The 16,094-nt window shown below is 36.8% G+C and overlaps 1 protein-coding gene across 1 annotated transcript; it reads right to left on the bottom strand.

Annotated features, from left to right (window-relative positions):
- Positions 1–8,752: 8,752 nt before the first annotated feature.
- LOC141444072 (uncharacterized) lies at positions 8,753–12,781 on the bottom strand. The gene is made up of 2 exons (XM_074109506.1): positions 12,664–12,781; positions 8,753–12,324 (listed from the first exon to the last, which is right to left on the bottom strand). Exons 1-2 carry the CDS (start codon positions 12,779–12,781, stop codon positions 8,753–8,755), a joined length of 3,690 nt encoding a protein of 1,229 aa, XP_073965607.1.
- Positions 12,782–16,094: the final 3,313 nt, after the last annotated feature.

Raw genomic sequence — 16,094 nt, 5'->3', positions numbered from 1 at the left:
GTTCACGGTGGGTGCAGGCCACGTCTAACCGAAGCATCTGGAGGTCTATGGGGGAGACCTATGTCCAATAGTGGACGTCCATACCACTGATAACATAATGATGATGAAATTTTAAGTCGTGTGTGTGCACTTGGACATGTGTGCGTGTGTGTAATGATCAAAAAAAAGCAACATAGCTATTTTACAAGCTTATATTTAGTTTTACCTCTCCCGTTGTACGTCAGTGTGTCTGTAATCAAATCTTGGAAGTTAAATTTGACCAACTTCCAGTATAGTCAGATTGACTTGAAATTTGGAATACTTGTGTAAATTACGTGACAATACAATAATCTGGTAGTGGCATGCTGGTAGTCCGGCCAGGATCGTCTCCACAGGATGGAACTCTTCAATGGTTAATGGCATCGACTTAAAATTTGGTATTCAAATGTAATTTGGATGAAAATACAGGTACAGTTAATAAAAACTACAGTCAGCAAAATAAAGCTTGTATTAAAAATGTCATTTTTACCAAAAACTTATTTTTCTGCATAAAATTACTAGACAGGTTTGGATGAAATATTGTATGCAAACGGCTGGATCTTAGGAATAATACTCAAGCTAACTTGTTTTAATTTTCCAAGAGATCGTGTACGCATCATCAATAGTGTAAAGGCATCAAACTTTACACATGGGACTCTTTATAAATGAAATACAAATCATGTAGTTTTTTGGGAATCCTTACGGAAATTCAGTAAATTCCCTTAATTTAATTTAATCTCTCAGGTTAAAATTTTCACCTGAACAAACCCGCGGGTAAAATGTAATTCTACAGCGAGCAAATAGAATCATGACGACTGCATAGCCAAGTGTTTAGAGAACCTGAATATGAAGCTGGAGTTCCAGGGCCAGGGCCAGGGGTCCAGGGTCGGGGCGGTTATTTATATGAAAAATACAAGGTGGTTGTGCTTGAGTCGGATGGCTGTATTAAAGTACGTATTTAGATATGTAAATCATATGTTTATTCGTTGCCATAGTAAAGTTTTTAACTTAGTTTGTGACTACAGCAATTGCTGTCAATTCTCCCCACAGTATTCGTTTAGTTCTGACGTTTGGTTGTTTTTAAATTCAACCTAGGGTTAAACTGCGGACTCCAGCACTGCATGGAATATAAGGGGAGAGCACCACAATATGTTCCCAAGAAAGTCACCATAAAGTTTCACTACTGATAATTAACCAACGAACAGTTCTGTAAAGAGTGTAGCAAATTAAAAGAGAAAATCACTCAAATGAACCCTACATCAAGCTCCAAAATTCTCGCATAATTGAAGGAAGCACTCGCTCTTTTTTATGAAATGATAAAGGGAAAAATATAGTGAAAACGACATCATTTTTTCAAACGAGCAGCCCATAAAATGGGTAATTTGGCAATCGGGTAGCGTCGTATGGGGCCTATGGTTTCACCTTTTAAGCCCTACATTGTGAGGAAAACGGTATTTGAGAGAAGGGGAGAGTCAAATCGGTTTTTAGTGTTTAAGTTACTGGAAAAGACCTTGGCACGGCCAATCCGTTGACTATGAAGCTTAAGGCTGCTTTACACAAGCTCGTTACTAGCATGCTTATAAGCTTGCTAGTACCCGAAGTACCAGTAAGCTACCGTTACACATGCTAATTTTTTGCTGTTCTATTGTTGAAGTATTTCGTTTTCACGCCTAAACTACCTACTTAATCGATCGCTAAGAAATACGGTATTTGACAACTCCTGAATTTGCCATATCATAATATTATTATGAAAATATAGATATACAGACAATATTTAGCGAAGATTAAACTTAAATCGGTTGAAAATTGGATTTATAGTGATTTTTAAAAAAATCTATATACCTGTCACTTTCTCAAACGCTTTTCTCTATACAGCAAGTATGGCGCTACTGGCGTGTGACGTCACATGCCAGTATGTCTTTCTCTGTCTAATCTTAAATTTCAAACCTTTATAACTTTGTTATTTGTAAAGGTAGCTTAAAAATTGTTTCTCTACTCGATAACAGACATTGTGTAGTTTTAATTTATAAAACATAGGTATACAAAATAGTCAAATACCGTATTATACACGCATTATAAAACCTCCTATTTTCCCGAATTGAGAGTAAATTTTATATTTATAAACTTTTGTGATTTTCACTTATACACCTATTTACAGTACCTAATTTCTTCGACGTTTTTTGCCACATTGCAGTGGCTGTGGTCACAAGTGGGTAGACGAGTCGAGTCTACTTGTTCTTTGCGGTGTGAATGAAACGTTGAGGTATTTAATTACTATACTCGTTTTGTTAATCGTTAAGTCCCTAGGCTCGTCGTTAGAATATATATTGTATCATAATATCAAAAAACCTGCCAAGAGCGTGTCGAACACGCCCAAAATATTTACTGTGTTCCATGGCTTGACAATAAATAAATATGGTTCCATAGCATTGTTTTTTTAAATAAGTATTTTATAGGTATCTTCCAAGTTTAGGTATATTTTATACCTTTAGGTTGCTATTTACTCTTAAACTACTAATAATTCTCAAGAAAACTTAACCGTTATAGTTTTCCTTGTAAGCTGAATATACTTACTACCATCCTGAGTTTTTTCAAATTTTTCCACACACCGGTTTAGATTTTAGAGAGGGGGGGGACGCTCGATTTTAATGATTTTTTTACTTTAAAGATGAATATTTCGCAAAAAAATCAATGAACGAAATATCATCTTAGCAAACCCCTAATGGTTTTAAAATACCTATTCAAAGATACCCCACACTATAGGTTAGATGAAAAAAAAAATCACCCCACTTTACGTCTATGGGAGATACCCTAAAAAATTTTTTTTTTCGTTTTTTCGGCATTTTGTCGGCATAGCTTACATATGGTATCCATGCAAAATTACAGCTTTCTAGCTTTCTAGCATTGATAGTCCCTGACCAAAGCCGCAGACGGACGGACAGACAGACAGACCGACGACAGACATGGCGAAACTATAAGGGTTCCGTTTTTGCCATTTTGGCTCCGGAACCCTAAAAAGAGCTATGTAATGAAAATATAAAATGGTGGCTGTTTCATTTAAGTTTAATTGTAGCTATGTTTAAGAATAATGTGCCCAAATACACATTGAAACACGCAACTGCACATGCAAGCACTCGCACAGTCACCAGCACCAATATCTGACACAACAAGCGTGCATAAACATCTAATACGACTCTATTTCTAGGGCCGGAAGGACGTGTCAGATATTTTTGCACGCTCCGCTGTGGCAGATATTAATGCTGGTGATTGTACAACACACTCTCGAATTGTAGATGTTAGTGGAATTTCTCTCAATGCCTAACTATTCACAACAAAGTACAATTTACCGCTCACTTGTATCCTATCAGAACCCTTTCCGGGATCTTTGGCACAATAAAAGGTCTATTTAGGACGTTCATTCAAATCCGTTGCTCAACGCCACCCTACATTTGGAAAAAAGGTTTTTGGTCTACTATCACCAATGTGGTAAACAACTTTTAAGTTGAAAATACAAACTGAGACATGGATGCACAGAAAAACCAGAAAAAGAGACCAGCGCTGGGAATCGAGCCCAGGTCCTCAGCATTCCGTGCTGTGTGCTATAACCCCACACCACCGCTGGACAGAAGTCTAGATACAAATTTCTCCTATGCACACAAATCTCAGGTTGCTTTTTTCTACTACGCTACTTAAGCAGCAGCACTAAAATACAAAAAGACTCCAAAATAACCAATCATATCTGCTGTTACCATTACAATACAATAACTTTTTATTGAACAACGCAATTATAGTAAGCAATGCACACACACACACACACACACACACACACACACACACACACACACACACACACACACACACACACACACACACACACACATGCATGCACGCACTATGCTCAAGCATGTCACTATATTGATGCATTACTTTTAGGCAATCAGATAAAAAAAAATATGCTATGTAGACTGTATGCTGGTCAAATTTATCTATTCTTGGAGGAGCGGGGTCTCCTGACACAGGTGTCTTACGGTACCTACTAGGAGATCCTAACCTTAACTAATGTAATCCAACAGTTATATCAATAAAAGCATTATTATTAAAGCATTATAATGCAGACATTGTAAGTTTAAGAATGAATTTATGCATTACATGTGACTTTTTTTATAAAAAGTTTCCAAATTAGGTCACAATTCAGTTGTTTGCATAATGAGTGGAACCTTTGTGCTGAGTACTTATGTAATGTTGATATCCCATACTTTTGTTAAGGAAATCATACCGAAATTGATTATTGCAAGGTTCCATCCTGATACATGAATCAGTTCGTACGACTGTACATCCCTTTTTTTAAATTGTTTTCCGTCAACCAGTCCCTCGTCGTATAAACACCACAGAAAGGTCAATAACGCATATAAATTCATGTCCCTTACACCCCGACGTTTCGCCAAACAATCTCAGTGGTATTATGCTAAAGTAAGGGAAGCGGGGTAGTTTAGGAAAATACAAAAACATTGGACCTCTAACGCGGCAAAAGGTCGAAAAATACTGTTTTCAGGGTTCCGTACCCGAAGAGCACAAACGTGTCACAAAACAAAATGTCGCTGCACTGTCCATCCGTCTGTCTGTCCGTCTGTTCTTCAGGATCTACAGGATGTTTATCTCAAGAGCTCTAAAAGTTGGGCTGCTAATATTATTCACAATTTTGCACATGAAACTACCGTGAGATTCACTCATATAAAAAAAAAACTCGATTTAAGACAAGAGTTATCCGAGTCAATATTTTTAATATTACTCACAGTGATATCTTTATTTATTTATTCAGTCATGCACATAATTACGCTGTTACCAGTACATGGAAAACAAATTTTTAATAAAAATTAAGGGTCCTGACACGACTAACCAATATAAAATTACCCCAAACTGCATACTTTTTGCATCGAAGGAGGGCTCTGCTAACACGGTTTTTTTTACAAATACGGCGTTATATATTTTGACATACGCACTTATGCCCGCATGATCGTTTGCCTTTTCTAACATAAAAAAGCATGCGCTTGAATTTGTACGGAACCCCAGTTGCACATGTTCGACTCGCACTGAACCAGTTTTGTGAAATATTTTTTGAACCCTTTTACGTCTATGACGAATAAACAAACTAAAAATATTACAATATTTTATTGACAGTGAAATGTTATAGAGTGATAAAAATACACTTTTTACTCACTTTTATAGCAGAGTTGAAAAAACAAATCATCAAAATTACACGATTTACGATTGACAATAAAAAAACATCAAGTTCGTAATATTAGCATACCGTTAAATGTCCAAACATGCTATATACTTGATGTGGCTTTATATTATATACCTTAATATTTGAAAGTCAGCTTTTCTCCGCGAAACAAGGACAAAAACACACGTTTTTTCAGAGTACTTTGAGATTTTCAATAATTTATTCATTTAGTTCGTTTCGGATTTTCAGCCTGGAGATGTAGCCAATCAAAGAAAACCAAACTTTATTTTTTTAAGTTTTTGCACTGTAGGTAACCCTATTTCACACCAAAATTCCAAAGTTTGTAAACATTAGTGATGTCACCGGGGGAGAGGCAGAAAAAAAATACAACACATAAAGTAGGATCCACGCATGTTGTTAAATTCATTCATGTTTTCATGTTTCATTTAGAACTGTGCCCTTTTAAATTTTTATAAAATACGCCTCGATCGCTCGCGGTATGGACATGAACGGCGCAAAGCTGGGCTGTTCCTGATGGTAAAGAGATTTTAACGCGACCGCCGATCGAGACAACCGAAAACTTACACTAAGGGTACTGGATAATTTAATACCATATTCATGTAGTGTTTTTAATAGATATTTATAATTATGTAGTAATTAGTGTGGAGTCTGTAATTTTGGCGGTTCGAGTGTCCCCGAGGGACTCGTAGCTGAAAATTAACGCTGGGGTGCAGTGGCGGATTTATGTTTTTTAGGAGTGTAGGCCACTTTATATCCGCCGCCCTATGTAACTTTCTAAATAATAATTTTCTCGTTGGCGCCCCTAAGCCGCTGCCGCCCTAGGCCGCGGCCTATACCACCTATTGACAAAAACTGCTGGGGTGTTACACATGCCCTGTTCATAACACAGGTTCTGCTACTCAAATGGAACTACTTTAGTTCTGCAGCTTTCAAAAATTAAGTAATTTCATTATTAGGTATGATTATTCTAAAAAAAATGCAATGGTATTTTCAATGTACGGCATCGCCTGGCATATTCGCCTGACAGCGCCATCGCCTGTCACGTAACAAAATGACGGTTTTCGCAATACATTGCTTGTCCAATAAATCTTTTAAACTATATTAAATATAATGACCCGGATAACTCACGTCTTAAATCGAGTTTAGCTCGACACGTTTCGGGCTAATCCGTAGCCCTTCGTCTTCGGAGCAACGCGACTCAGCGGCTGCTGCAACACGCGCACGTGCAACATGTGAATTATCCGGGTCATTATATTTAATATGAGTGAGTCTCACGGTAGTTTCATGTTCTTTTAAACTATAATAAAAATCGCAATACAAATTATTTTCAATAGTTGTAGAACTACTACTACACTCTATTGGATAGAATGGATTTTATATGTTGTAAATCTATATAATTAATACAAATTAATCGTAAAATATGTTGCTAACCGCAAAACTCGGGAACGGCTGGACCGATTTCACTAAATATTTTTTGTTGTATTCGTTATTGTCAGGAGAAGGTTTTTGTGGAAGAAAATTTAAAAAGAAAACTACAACAGGGGCGAAGCCGCGAGCAACAGCTAGTTTGTAATAATATTTTTGCTATTTTCTTTCTTTCATTCTTATTATTAAAATCTAACCCCCAGTTGATGCCAGTTGCTTTAATAACACACAACGTAACCTCCGTGCCATCAGTCAGCCAAAATTGTGGTTGTGTTTTGTTTTTTATCTGCCCCCGTAAACATTTTTACGTCAAATATGGAGGGTCGTAAAGAGACTACGTGACGCCTTTGACAATAGCGGAGCTCCATATGGAACTAGTCAGAATTATTGTAGATGTAAATAAAAAAAGGAATGTAGTTTGTTTTACGGGAGGTGATTGTGATAAGGATAAAAAAAAAAATTTTTAATGGGTCCAAGTGCGTGTCAAGCAAAGCGCAGCGTAGAGTTCCGTACATGTGCGAATTAATGTATGGCATGTTAATGCGTCTAATACAATATTATATAAATATAAAAAAAATCTTAGATTACAGTGAGCAAACGTTCTGCTCTTAAAAACAAATACTCGTAGCATTATAATAATAGCATTAGCATTCAGGCTATAAACAATAGTAGATTATAGCCTGAATGCTTTATTTTGTCTGAATTGGCGAAATTATAATACAGGGTGTCTCTGACCGTGGGGCTTTAAATTCAAGGTTCGATTCTACTCACAAAACTAAGCTACTTTTGTTTTGTAACATTTTCAAATAACATAAATTTAGATTATTTAGGATTGATCCTCAAATTTTAATTGTTAAATCAATGTATCGGACATGGCGGTGTTATCGCTGTGTCTTCGTACGGGGGCCTTGAAATAATTTTTGGCATTTATTTGACATCTCTAAGGATAAATTATCCTGTGCCGTCAATTTAGTATTGTATCAAGCATACATTGAAAATTACATTGAAAAAATTTAAAAAAAAATAGTGGTCATATTTTTAAAAATAGCAAAACAAAAGTAGCTCAGTTATGATAGTAGTATCGAACCCTGGATTTAAAGCCCCATGGTCAGAGACTCCCTGTATACAATTTATTAGAAAAATATTTTTTTACACATTTTAATATTTTTGGAGCATTCAACTCACAGGTGAAACTATTTCAAAACCATTGTTATACATATAAAAAAGTCTGAAAATATGTTTTAAGCTTTCCTGATTTTCACTCGAACAAACAAAGCAAACGTGACAAGCTACACCACGACCAGTGCAATGAGGTCGAAACGTCGAAGTAAATATTACTAGCGTGATAAGTCCTGTTTTAGTATTTAACTCTGAAAATATTTTTGGGGCAGTTAATTTTGGAATCAGTAACAGTATTCAAAATTAAAAATATATGTTAAAAAACCGGCCAAGAGCATGTTGGGCACACCCAAAATAGGGTTCCGTAGCTGTTGAAGTGATAGGGCTGCTTTTCGCTTGTTGGGATTTTAACTAAGACAACGTGTGCTCGGTATGAATCTTTATTAGCAACTAAAATAATAAAAAAAACATTTCTTCAAGCGGACTGTATGTGTAGTACCGGTAGGCATGTATGTATAGCCCTCGACACATAACCGTGTAGTTTTAACTAAACATTCCGCCCACCAAGAACGTAGTTCTTAAGTAATTATAAAATAGCTTACAAGCAAGTTTTCCTAAATTAAAAAAGTTAACATCAATAGACTTAGACTATAAACAGTTAACAATTTCTACTAAAAATTGAAGTTAAGTACAATGCAAAACAAAGGGAAGTCAGCTCGATTATAGATATTAACTAGTTTATCTTATATAATTTAACCCACAAGAGCCGCCCACCGTAACACATCATGAACAAAGTCTTAACAACCCATGGTTTCGTAAAAAAAAACTCATGATCACCACATGGAACTACTAATTTACAAGGAAAACTTGATTTTACTGGTGACTTGTATAACTTAGTACCTAGATACCTACAGCATGCAATGTAAATACAAAGGTCAAAGGAAACTATTTAGTAATTATACAAATTTTGGAAAGTGGACGCTTAAACACTCCGGACTTAGTTTTTACTGATACAACACGAGTTACATTATCAGGTCCAGTGTGTTTTTCAGTAATTTTACCTAAAACCCATTTAGCGGGTGGAAGATTGTCTTCCTTTAGAATAACAATATCATTAATTTCAGGCTCAGAACCTTTAGTGTTCCATTTATACCGTTGATTAAGATTGACCAAATACTCTTTATACCATCTATTCCAAAAATCTCTTACAATTTTTTGCGTTAAGCGCCATCTATCCAAAGATGGAATATTACATATTGAGTGGTCTTCGTCGGCTATATTTAACAACGGTTCACCTACTAGAAAGTGGCCTGGCGTCAAGGGAAGAGGGTCGTTTGGATCGTCACTTAGCAAAGTTATTGGTCTCGAATTCAAACAAGCTTCCACTTGCGTCAAAACTGTCGCCAACTCTTCATAGGTGAGGGTACTATTTCCAAGCACTTTACGCAGATGCGTTTTTGTAGAACGCACCCCTGCCTCCCACAGACCCCCAAAATTTGGAGCATGGGGCGGTATGAAATGCCACTTGGTACGTTCCAACATGAGTGAAGTAGCTATATCATCAGACAGAGATGACTTAGCACTGTTGAACATTTCTTGCAGTTCTTTATCCGCTCCCACAAAATTAGTGGCATTGTCACTGTATAAATCTTGGCAATGGCCTCTTCGAGAAGTGAAACGTCGAAAAGCTGCAATGAATCCTTTCGCAGTCAAGTCAGTTACAGCTTCTAAGTGCACAGCTCGGGTCACCATGCAAATAAAAAGGCATATGTACCCTTTATATGATTTTGCTCCTCGGCCAGGTGAAAATCTGATCTGTATAGGACCGCAATAGTCCACGCCGGTAGATTTGAACGGCTTACTAGGTTTAAGTCTAGCTTCAGGTAGAAAACCCATAAATGGACTTGTCTTCTTTGACGAATATCGCAAACAAATTACACATTCTCTGTATATCTTCTTGACTCGTTCCTTACCCTGTAAAATCCAATATTTAGCTCGGAGATAATTATGCATCAATTGTGGACCGCCATGCAATGTTTGATGGTGTGCATCAAGAATTATCAGCTTGGTAAGATGACTCTTAGCAGGCATGATTATTGGATGTCTTGTAGCATAGCTTGCATCCGAATTTGTTATGCGACCAGTAACTCTTAATATCCCCTTTTCATCAAAAAAAGGACAAAGAGTGCGTAGGCTACTCCTTTTGAGTACGCGTCCTCGAGTCTTTAACTGTTTTATGTCGTCCTCAAATTCATGATCTTGAAGTTGTTTGATACATGCCAGTAAAGTTGCATTTGCCTCTTCTAATGTTATACATTTTGTTAGCTTCACTCTTTCAGTTTTAGGTATTTTTAAGTTCAAAATTCTTCTACAGTATGATATGACTCTTAATAATCTCGTTAATGATGAAAATCTTGACCAAATAAAGTGATCCTGATTGTTCAATAAAACAGTCAAAGACTTGACTCTTACTTCCTCGTCTGTGTCTTCTACGAACTTGTCATTCCTCTGTATTGTTGGCTGTGCCAGCCACTGAGGTCCTGTCCACCATAACGGGTGCGCCATCAAATCTTTCGGCTGTAAGCCACGTGAGGCACAGTCCGCGGGATTTGACTCTGTAGAAACATGACCCCATTGCTCTAAGTCCAAAATATTAAGAATCGTGGACACTCGATTACTAACAAAAGTAGTCCAACGACTTGAGCCTCCTTTGAGCCATGCCAAGACTATGGTGGAGTCGGACCAAGCATATAAATTCTCCTTCGGTATCTCCATGACCTGTGAAACTTCGCTGATCAGTTTGGCAGCCAAGGTGGCACCACACAACTCAAGTCTGGGAATCGAAATTTCCTTTTCTATAGGAGCTACTTTGGTCTTTGCTGTGATCAAATGTACATGGACTTTGTTTGACTCATCTATGACACGAGCGTATACAGCTGCTGCAAAAGCAGACTTTGACGCGTCTGAAAAGACATGCAGTTCAGTTTTTGAGTCTCGTGTAACATTTAACCACCTCGGTAATTTAAGTTGCGTTAAATCCTCCAACAAGCTTTTGTATGTCAGCCACTGTCTCCGCAAATCCTCATTTAAACATTCATCCCATTCAAGACCAGATAGCCAAAGCTTTTGAATAAATATTTTAGCCATAACAACAACCGGAGCGATCCAGCCAAGAGGATCGTACAGTTTTGCAACATCAGAGAGGACTTGTCTTTTAGTAATCGGCTCTTTAGTTTCAGGGAGGTTTAACGTGTATTCAAAATTATCAGATTCTCTGCTCCAACTCACACCAAGAACCTTGATTGATTTGTTTAGTTTGATCTGCTCCGATTGCTGAGTATTCTCATGACTCAAACCAATGGTTTGTAAAAATGTTTTGCTGTTACTGTTCCATTTTTGGAGTTCAAATCCCCCTGCTTTCATTAACCCATTCATTTCATTATATATCTTCAAAGCTTCAGATTCAGTCTCAGCTCCTGTTATTAAGTCATCCATATAGAAATCAGTCTTTGTTATTCCCGCAGCCAATGGATACTTTTTTTCTTCTAAATCTGCAAGCCTTTGCAATGACTTAACTGCCAAATATGGCGCGCATGCTGTGCCGAATGTTAATCGGAGTAGTTTGTAGTGTTGTACGGGCTTTTTCGCAGTGAATCTCCACAGAATTCTTTGAAAATCTGTATTTTCATCCACTACACGAACCATCCTATACATTTTAACAATATCAGCGACAACGCAAACCTTGTGGTTTCTCCATCTCATAAGTATGTGCCTCAGATCCTGCTGTAGCTTTGGGCCAACCAGAAGATCATCGTTTAGAGACACGTTATTAGTGCCTTTGCTAGAAGCATTAAATACTATTCTGAGTTTGGTGGTTTCTTTGTCCTCTCTCACCACAGGATGGTGTGGAAGATAGACTGCCTTAGGATCTTCTAATTCATTCTTGTCAACAGCTTTCATGTGATTTAAACTAATGTATTCTGCAAAGACTTTGTTGTATTCTTCTCTTAGTGCCGGATCTCGTAGCAGTCTTTTCTCTAATGCTTCTAGCCTCTTTGCAGCGATATCTCTCGAATTGCCATATTGACACTTAGGATCATCTGACGTAAAAGGTAGTCGTACCACAAATCTGCCCTCATCGTCTCTCATTGCTGTTGCATTGAAAAAATCTTCACATGCTTTTTCATTCTCACTCATCTTCCTTTGTATTAGGTTAGGCTCGTTCTCCATTTCCCAAAACATTCTCAGTAGATCATCCTCTTTGATTTGAACATGTAAACTCATAACATTTGTCAACTCCTTCCTCTCTCGCAATGCTCTTCCAGACAAAATCCATCCAAATATTGTGTTTTGTGCAATCAAGCTTCCTTGAGCTTGTTTGACTATTCCGTCTATCAATATTTCGCTGTAAACCTCTGCACCTAGGAGAATATCAATCTTACCTGGTGTTGCATACGTAGGATCTGCCAAAGGTAGGTTCTCAATATCTGTCCACTCAGATACCTTAAGTTTGGTTGCTGGGAGTAAAGATGTTAAAGAATGTAACACATATGCATGTACCTCAATTGAACTCGCTGAATCATAAAGTGATTTTACGCGTAGTGAAACCGTGTATTTAATTCTCATACGACCATCTCCCAGGCCTGACACCCAGCCACTTACTGGCTTACGCACAAGGCCAAGTAATTGTACAGTAGCATCACTAACAAAAGATGCCTGGGACCCTTGATCCAGTAAAGCTCTAATAATTTGTTGACTACCAGCTAAATTAAATACCTTAACTCTAGCCGTTGCCAGTAGAACGCTGTTAGGTTGCAACTCTCCTCTCGAAAACGCTGAAGTAACGTGTGCGTCACCTGATGAAGTGCTCGGTCTCTCGTGTCGTTGATCACCCGGTGGCGCCGTCATTGCAGTCTCAATCGCTCGTGCTGCTCCCTGCTCGCTCTGGTTATTTTCTCGCTCGAAGTGCAGCATGGTATGGTGTCTTCTTCCGCATTTTCTACAATTTTGTGACTGACGACATTTAACTGCCGAGTGGGTAGGTGACAGACAGTTAAAACACAATCCATGTGTTTGCACGAAATCTTGCCTGATTTTTGGTGTCATGAGCCCAAATTGCTTGCAATGATAAATATAGTGGTTTTCATGACACATCGCACAACTCATTTCATTAGTTTTTGGTTTATTCTGCATTGAAGTATGAAACGTTTTAGCTTTCGCTACAGGCTTCGTAGGTTGTGACGTGCGTGTTACGTTGTGGTTCAACATCTCTAAAGACCTAAATCGGGACTCTAAATACTCTTGTAGCTGTTCCCAGGTCGGTAAATCATCAAAGACCTTAACATTGAGATATTGTTCCCACTGCTTCGTTGACTCTGGATCCAACTTGGAAACAACCAAAAATACAATAATGGTGTCCCATGTGCTAGTGTCAATACTCATATTCTGCAATGATTTCAAGCAAGTACTCGTAGTGTCAAGTAACTGTCTTATCGAATCAGACGACTCAGTGTGTATTTTCTTTAATGCAAATAAATTTCTCATAACCGCGTTACAATTATATCGTTTGTTATCATAACGTTTTACTAATTGTTTCCATGCCTCCTCATAATTCGCTTCTGTAGTGGAAAAATTACGTAATAAATTTAATGCTTCTCCAGATAAATTTCCCTTTAAATAATGCAATTTTTGCACGGAAGTAATTTGCTTGTTTTTATGAATTAATGATGAAAACATATCATAAAACGTTTGCCATTCTTCATATTTGCCACTAAAAGTAGGTAGATTTATTCTGGGTAGTTTCACGTCGCAAGAATTGTTGGCAATATTACTAGCCGCCGCGGTGGTGGGCGCTGATGAACTCGATATTTGTAATAATTGCAAAGCTTCCAATAACAATGTTTTATAATTCACATAAAGTTCTTCAAAATTCTCATATTTTTCTTCCGTGAAATAATCTTCTCTTCTGTCTGCTGTACAAATAATTTGTTTATGTCTTTCTTTAAACTCAGTATATTCTCTTTCAAGTACGTCTAATCGCGTCGCTAAATACGGTTGTTTAATTCTTTCTTTCCCAGTTTTTTTGTAATTTTTCTCACTTCTCTTTATATTTTCTAATGACTCGTCTTGTAGCGAAAAAAGAGTTTTCAGTGCTGCCATAGTTAGAAAAGTAGGTACTCACTCGTAATAATCCCAAGAAGCAATAGTTCAAATATTTCGACTCACTTGATATACGTTTTATTTTTCTCATTAACTAGTTAATGTCACTCACTTAGTCTTTTTTATAAGTATTAGGTATGCATAAAGTCTCAAAGTTCAAAGTTAAAAAACGTAAATTTATCACACTCGCACTCAAGGTTATAACGCGTAATTATAATTGCACTTTAAACTTGCACTTTTTCGATCGCCGGGTCGCTCTAATGACTATCCAGGTAGCAGCTTTTGTTCTCGCGGGTCGGGCGCTCGTCCGTCGGTGTCGCGCAATCCGGTTCGATTTGGACCATATGGGAGTGAAGTGATAGGGCTGCTTTTGCTTGTTGGGATTTTAACTAAGACAACGTGTGCTCGGTATGAATCTTTATTAGGGTCTAAAATAATAAAAAAAACATTTCTTCAAGCGGACTGTATGTGGAGTACCGGTAGGCATGTATGTATACCATAAATTTGGTGACAATACAATAAGGGCCATACAGAGCGAACTGTATTTAGATTAATAAATGATAATGTAAGTACTGTAAAAAAAAGTTTGTATGACAAAAGTTATTCTGTAATTTTCAATAAAACATTAATGTTGTTTTGGCATTAATTGCTCGTTGATTTGAAATCATTTTCTAATACAACACCTTTAATGAAAAATTGAGGTTTGTATTTTTTTAAAGAGTGTTTCGGACTATAGAGGAAATGGTGACACTAAGGAATGTGTATTAGTACCTATAACCTTAACATTGCGTACTTGTACCAATGTTTTTTTTGTGGGATTGAACCAGAAGTAATAATACAAAAAATACAATACAAATGGCCATAAAATGTTTGCCACGCAAAATATTTGTAGAAATTGAACTAAGCATAACAAGTAACACTTTATTGGACGTAGATTTATCACTTTTATTTTTCTAAGCTTTTTATTTTTCTTAGTACTGCACAAATTGTTATTTTTGTTCTTGATTTTGGAACTTATTCATTACTTTACGTAGGAGGGGGGCGTTACTATCTGTGACACAGTTTTGAACTTTTTCAGGTAGCATCGTTTTCACTTTTTTAATGTATTACAAGTGCTATTGTTCCAAATAAAGAATATTAATTATGCATATTCTGTCTGTAAGATTCGTGAACGTAAATATTTAATTAATTCTTGTCTTGTTTTTCGAACACAATCTAATATTGTTTCTGAATGAGTAATTAAGCTAAACTTTATGAATTTTCTGATGAAATTGTGTGTAAAGTACCTACTAAGCACAAAATGTCAATATTTATAAAGCTTTGTGTAAAGTGATTCGATATTTACACTCGCGTAGTCGTTTGTGTAGGTAGTTTATTCATAACTATTTTTATTTTGTAATAAAAATAATAAAAAAATATATTTTTAGTTCATGTGCGGAATTACATTTGAAATTTACCACGAGCTTTGCGGTGAAGGAAAACATCGTGAGGAAACCTGCACGAACCTGCGAAGCAATTCAATGGTGCGTGTGAAGTTCCCAATCCGCACTGGGCCCGCGTGGGAATTATGGCTCAAGCCCTCTTGTTCTGAGAGGAGGCCTGTGCCCAGCAGTGGGACGTATATAGGCTGGGATGATGATGATGAAAAAGAATAAAAATATAATATTATCACGGAACACTTGACACCAAAATTGACCTTGTCCCAAACTAAGCAAAGCTTAATTGTACTATGGATACTAGGCGACGGATAAACATACTTATATAGATAAAATACATACTTAAATATAACATATTAAACATTCGAGACCCGAGAACAAACATTCGTATTACATACAAATATCTGCTTTTCGGATGCTTTCGCAGCCTTCGGACTTTTTTTTGTAAATAATTAAAAAATATTTTTGTTTCACATTTGGCTCTTGCTTGTTGTAAGAAAAAAAATAAGTTTTAACTAAGTATGTAGTTATATAGTAATAAATAATTACAAAAACCTTCAAAACTCAGCCAGACTAAACCTTGCTTGCCAAAACACCAAAACAAAAAGAAACTAAGTTTTTTTTTTTCAAGACACTAACATCGCTTTTTAAGTTTCAAAAACAATAAATAAATATCTCACCGAAAACTCTAA

The sequence above is a fragment of the Choristoneura fumiferana genome, chromosome 29, assembly GCF_025370935.1.
Source record: "Choristoneura fumiferana chromosome 29, NRCan_CFum_1, whole genome shotgun sequence".
NCBI lineage: Eukaryota > Metazoa > Arthropoda > Insecta > Lepidoptera > Tortricidae > Choristoneura > Choristoneura fumiferana.
This window is presented reverse-complemented; position numbering and strand designations above follow the sequence as displayed.

Excerpts from the sequence above, each read along its gene's own strand:
- LOC141444072 (XM_074109506.1), bottom strand. The coding sequence starts at position 12,781 with ATGCTGCACTTCGAGCGAGAAAATAACCAGAGCGAGCAGGGAGCAGCA. Across the intron at positions 12,325-12,663 it reads GAGACCGAGCACTTCATCAG|CAACCAAACTTAAGGTATCT; the intron begins GTGACGCACACG and ends CTTTACTCCCAG.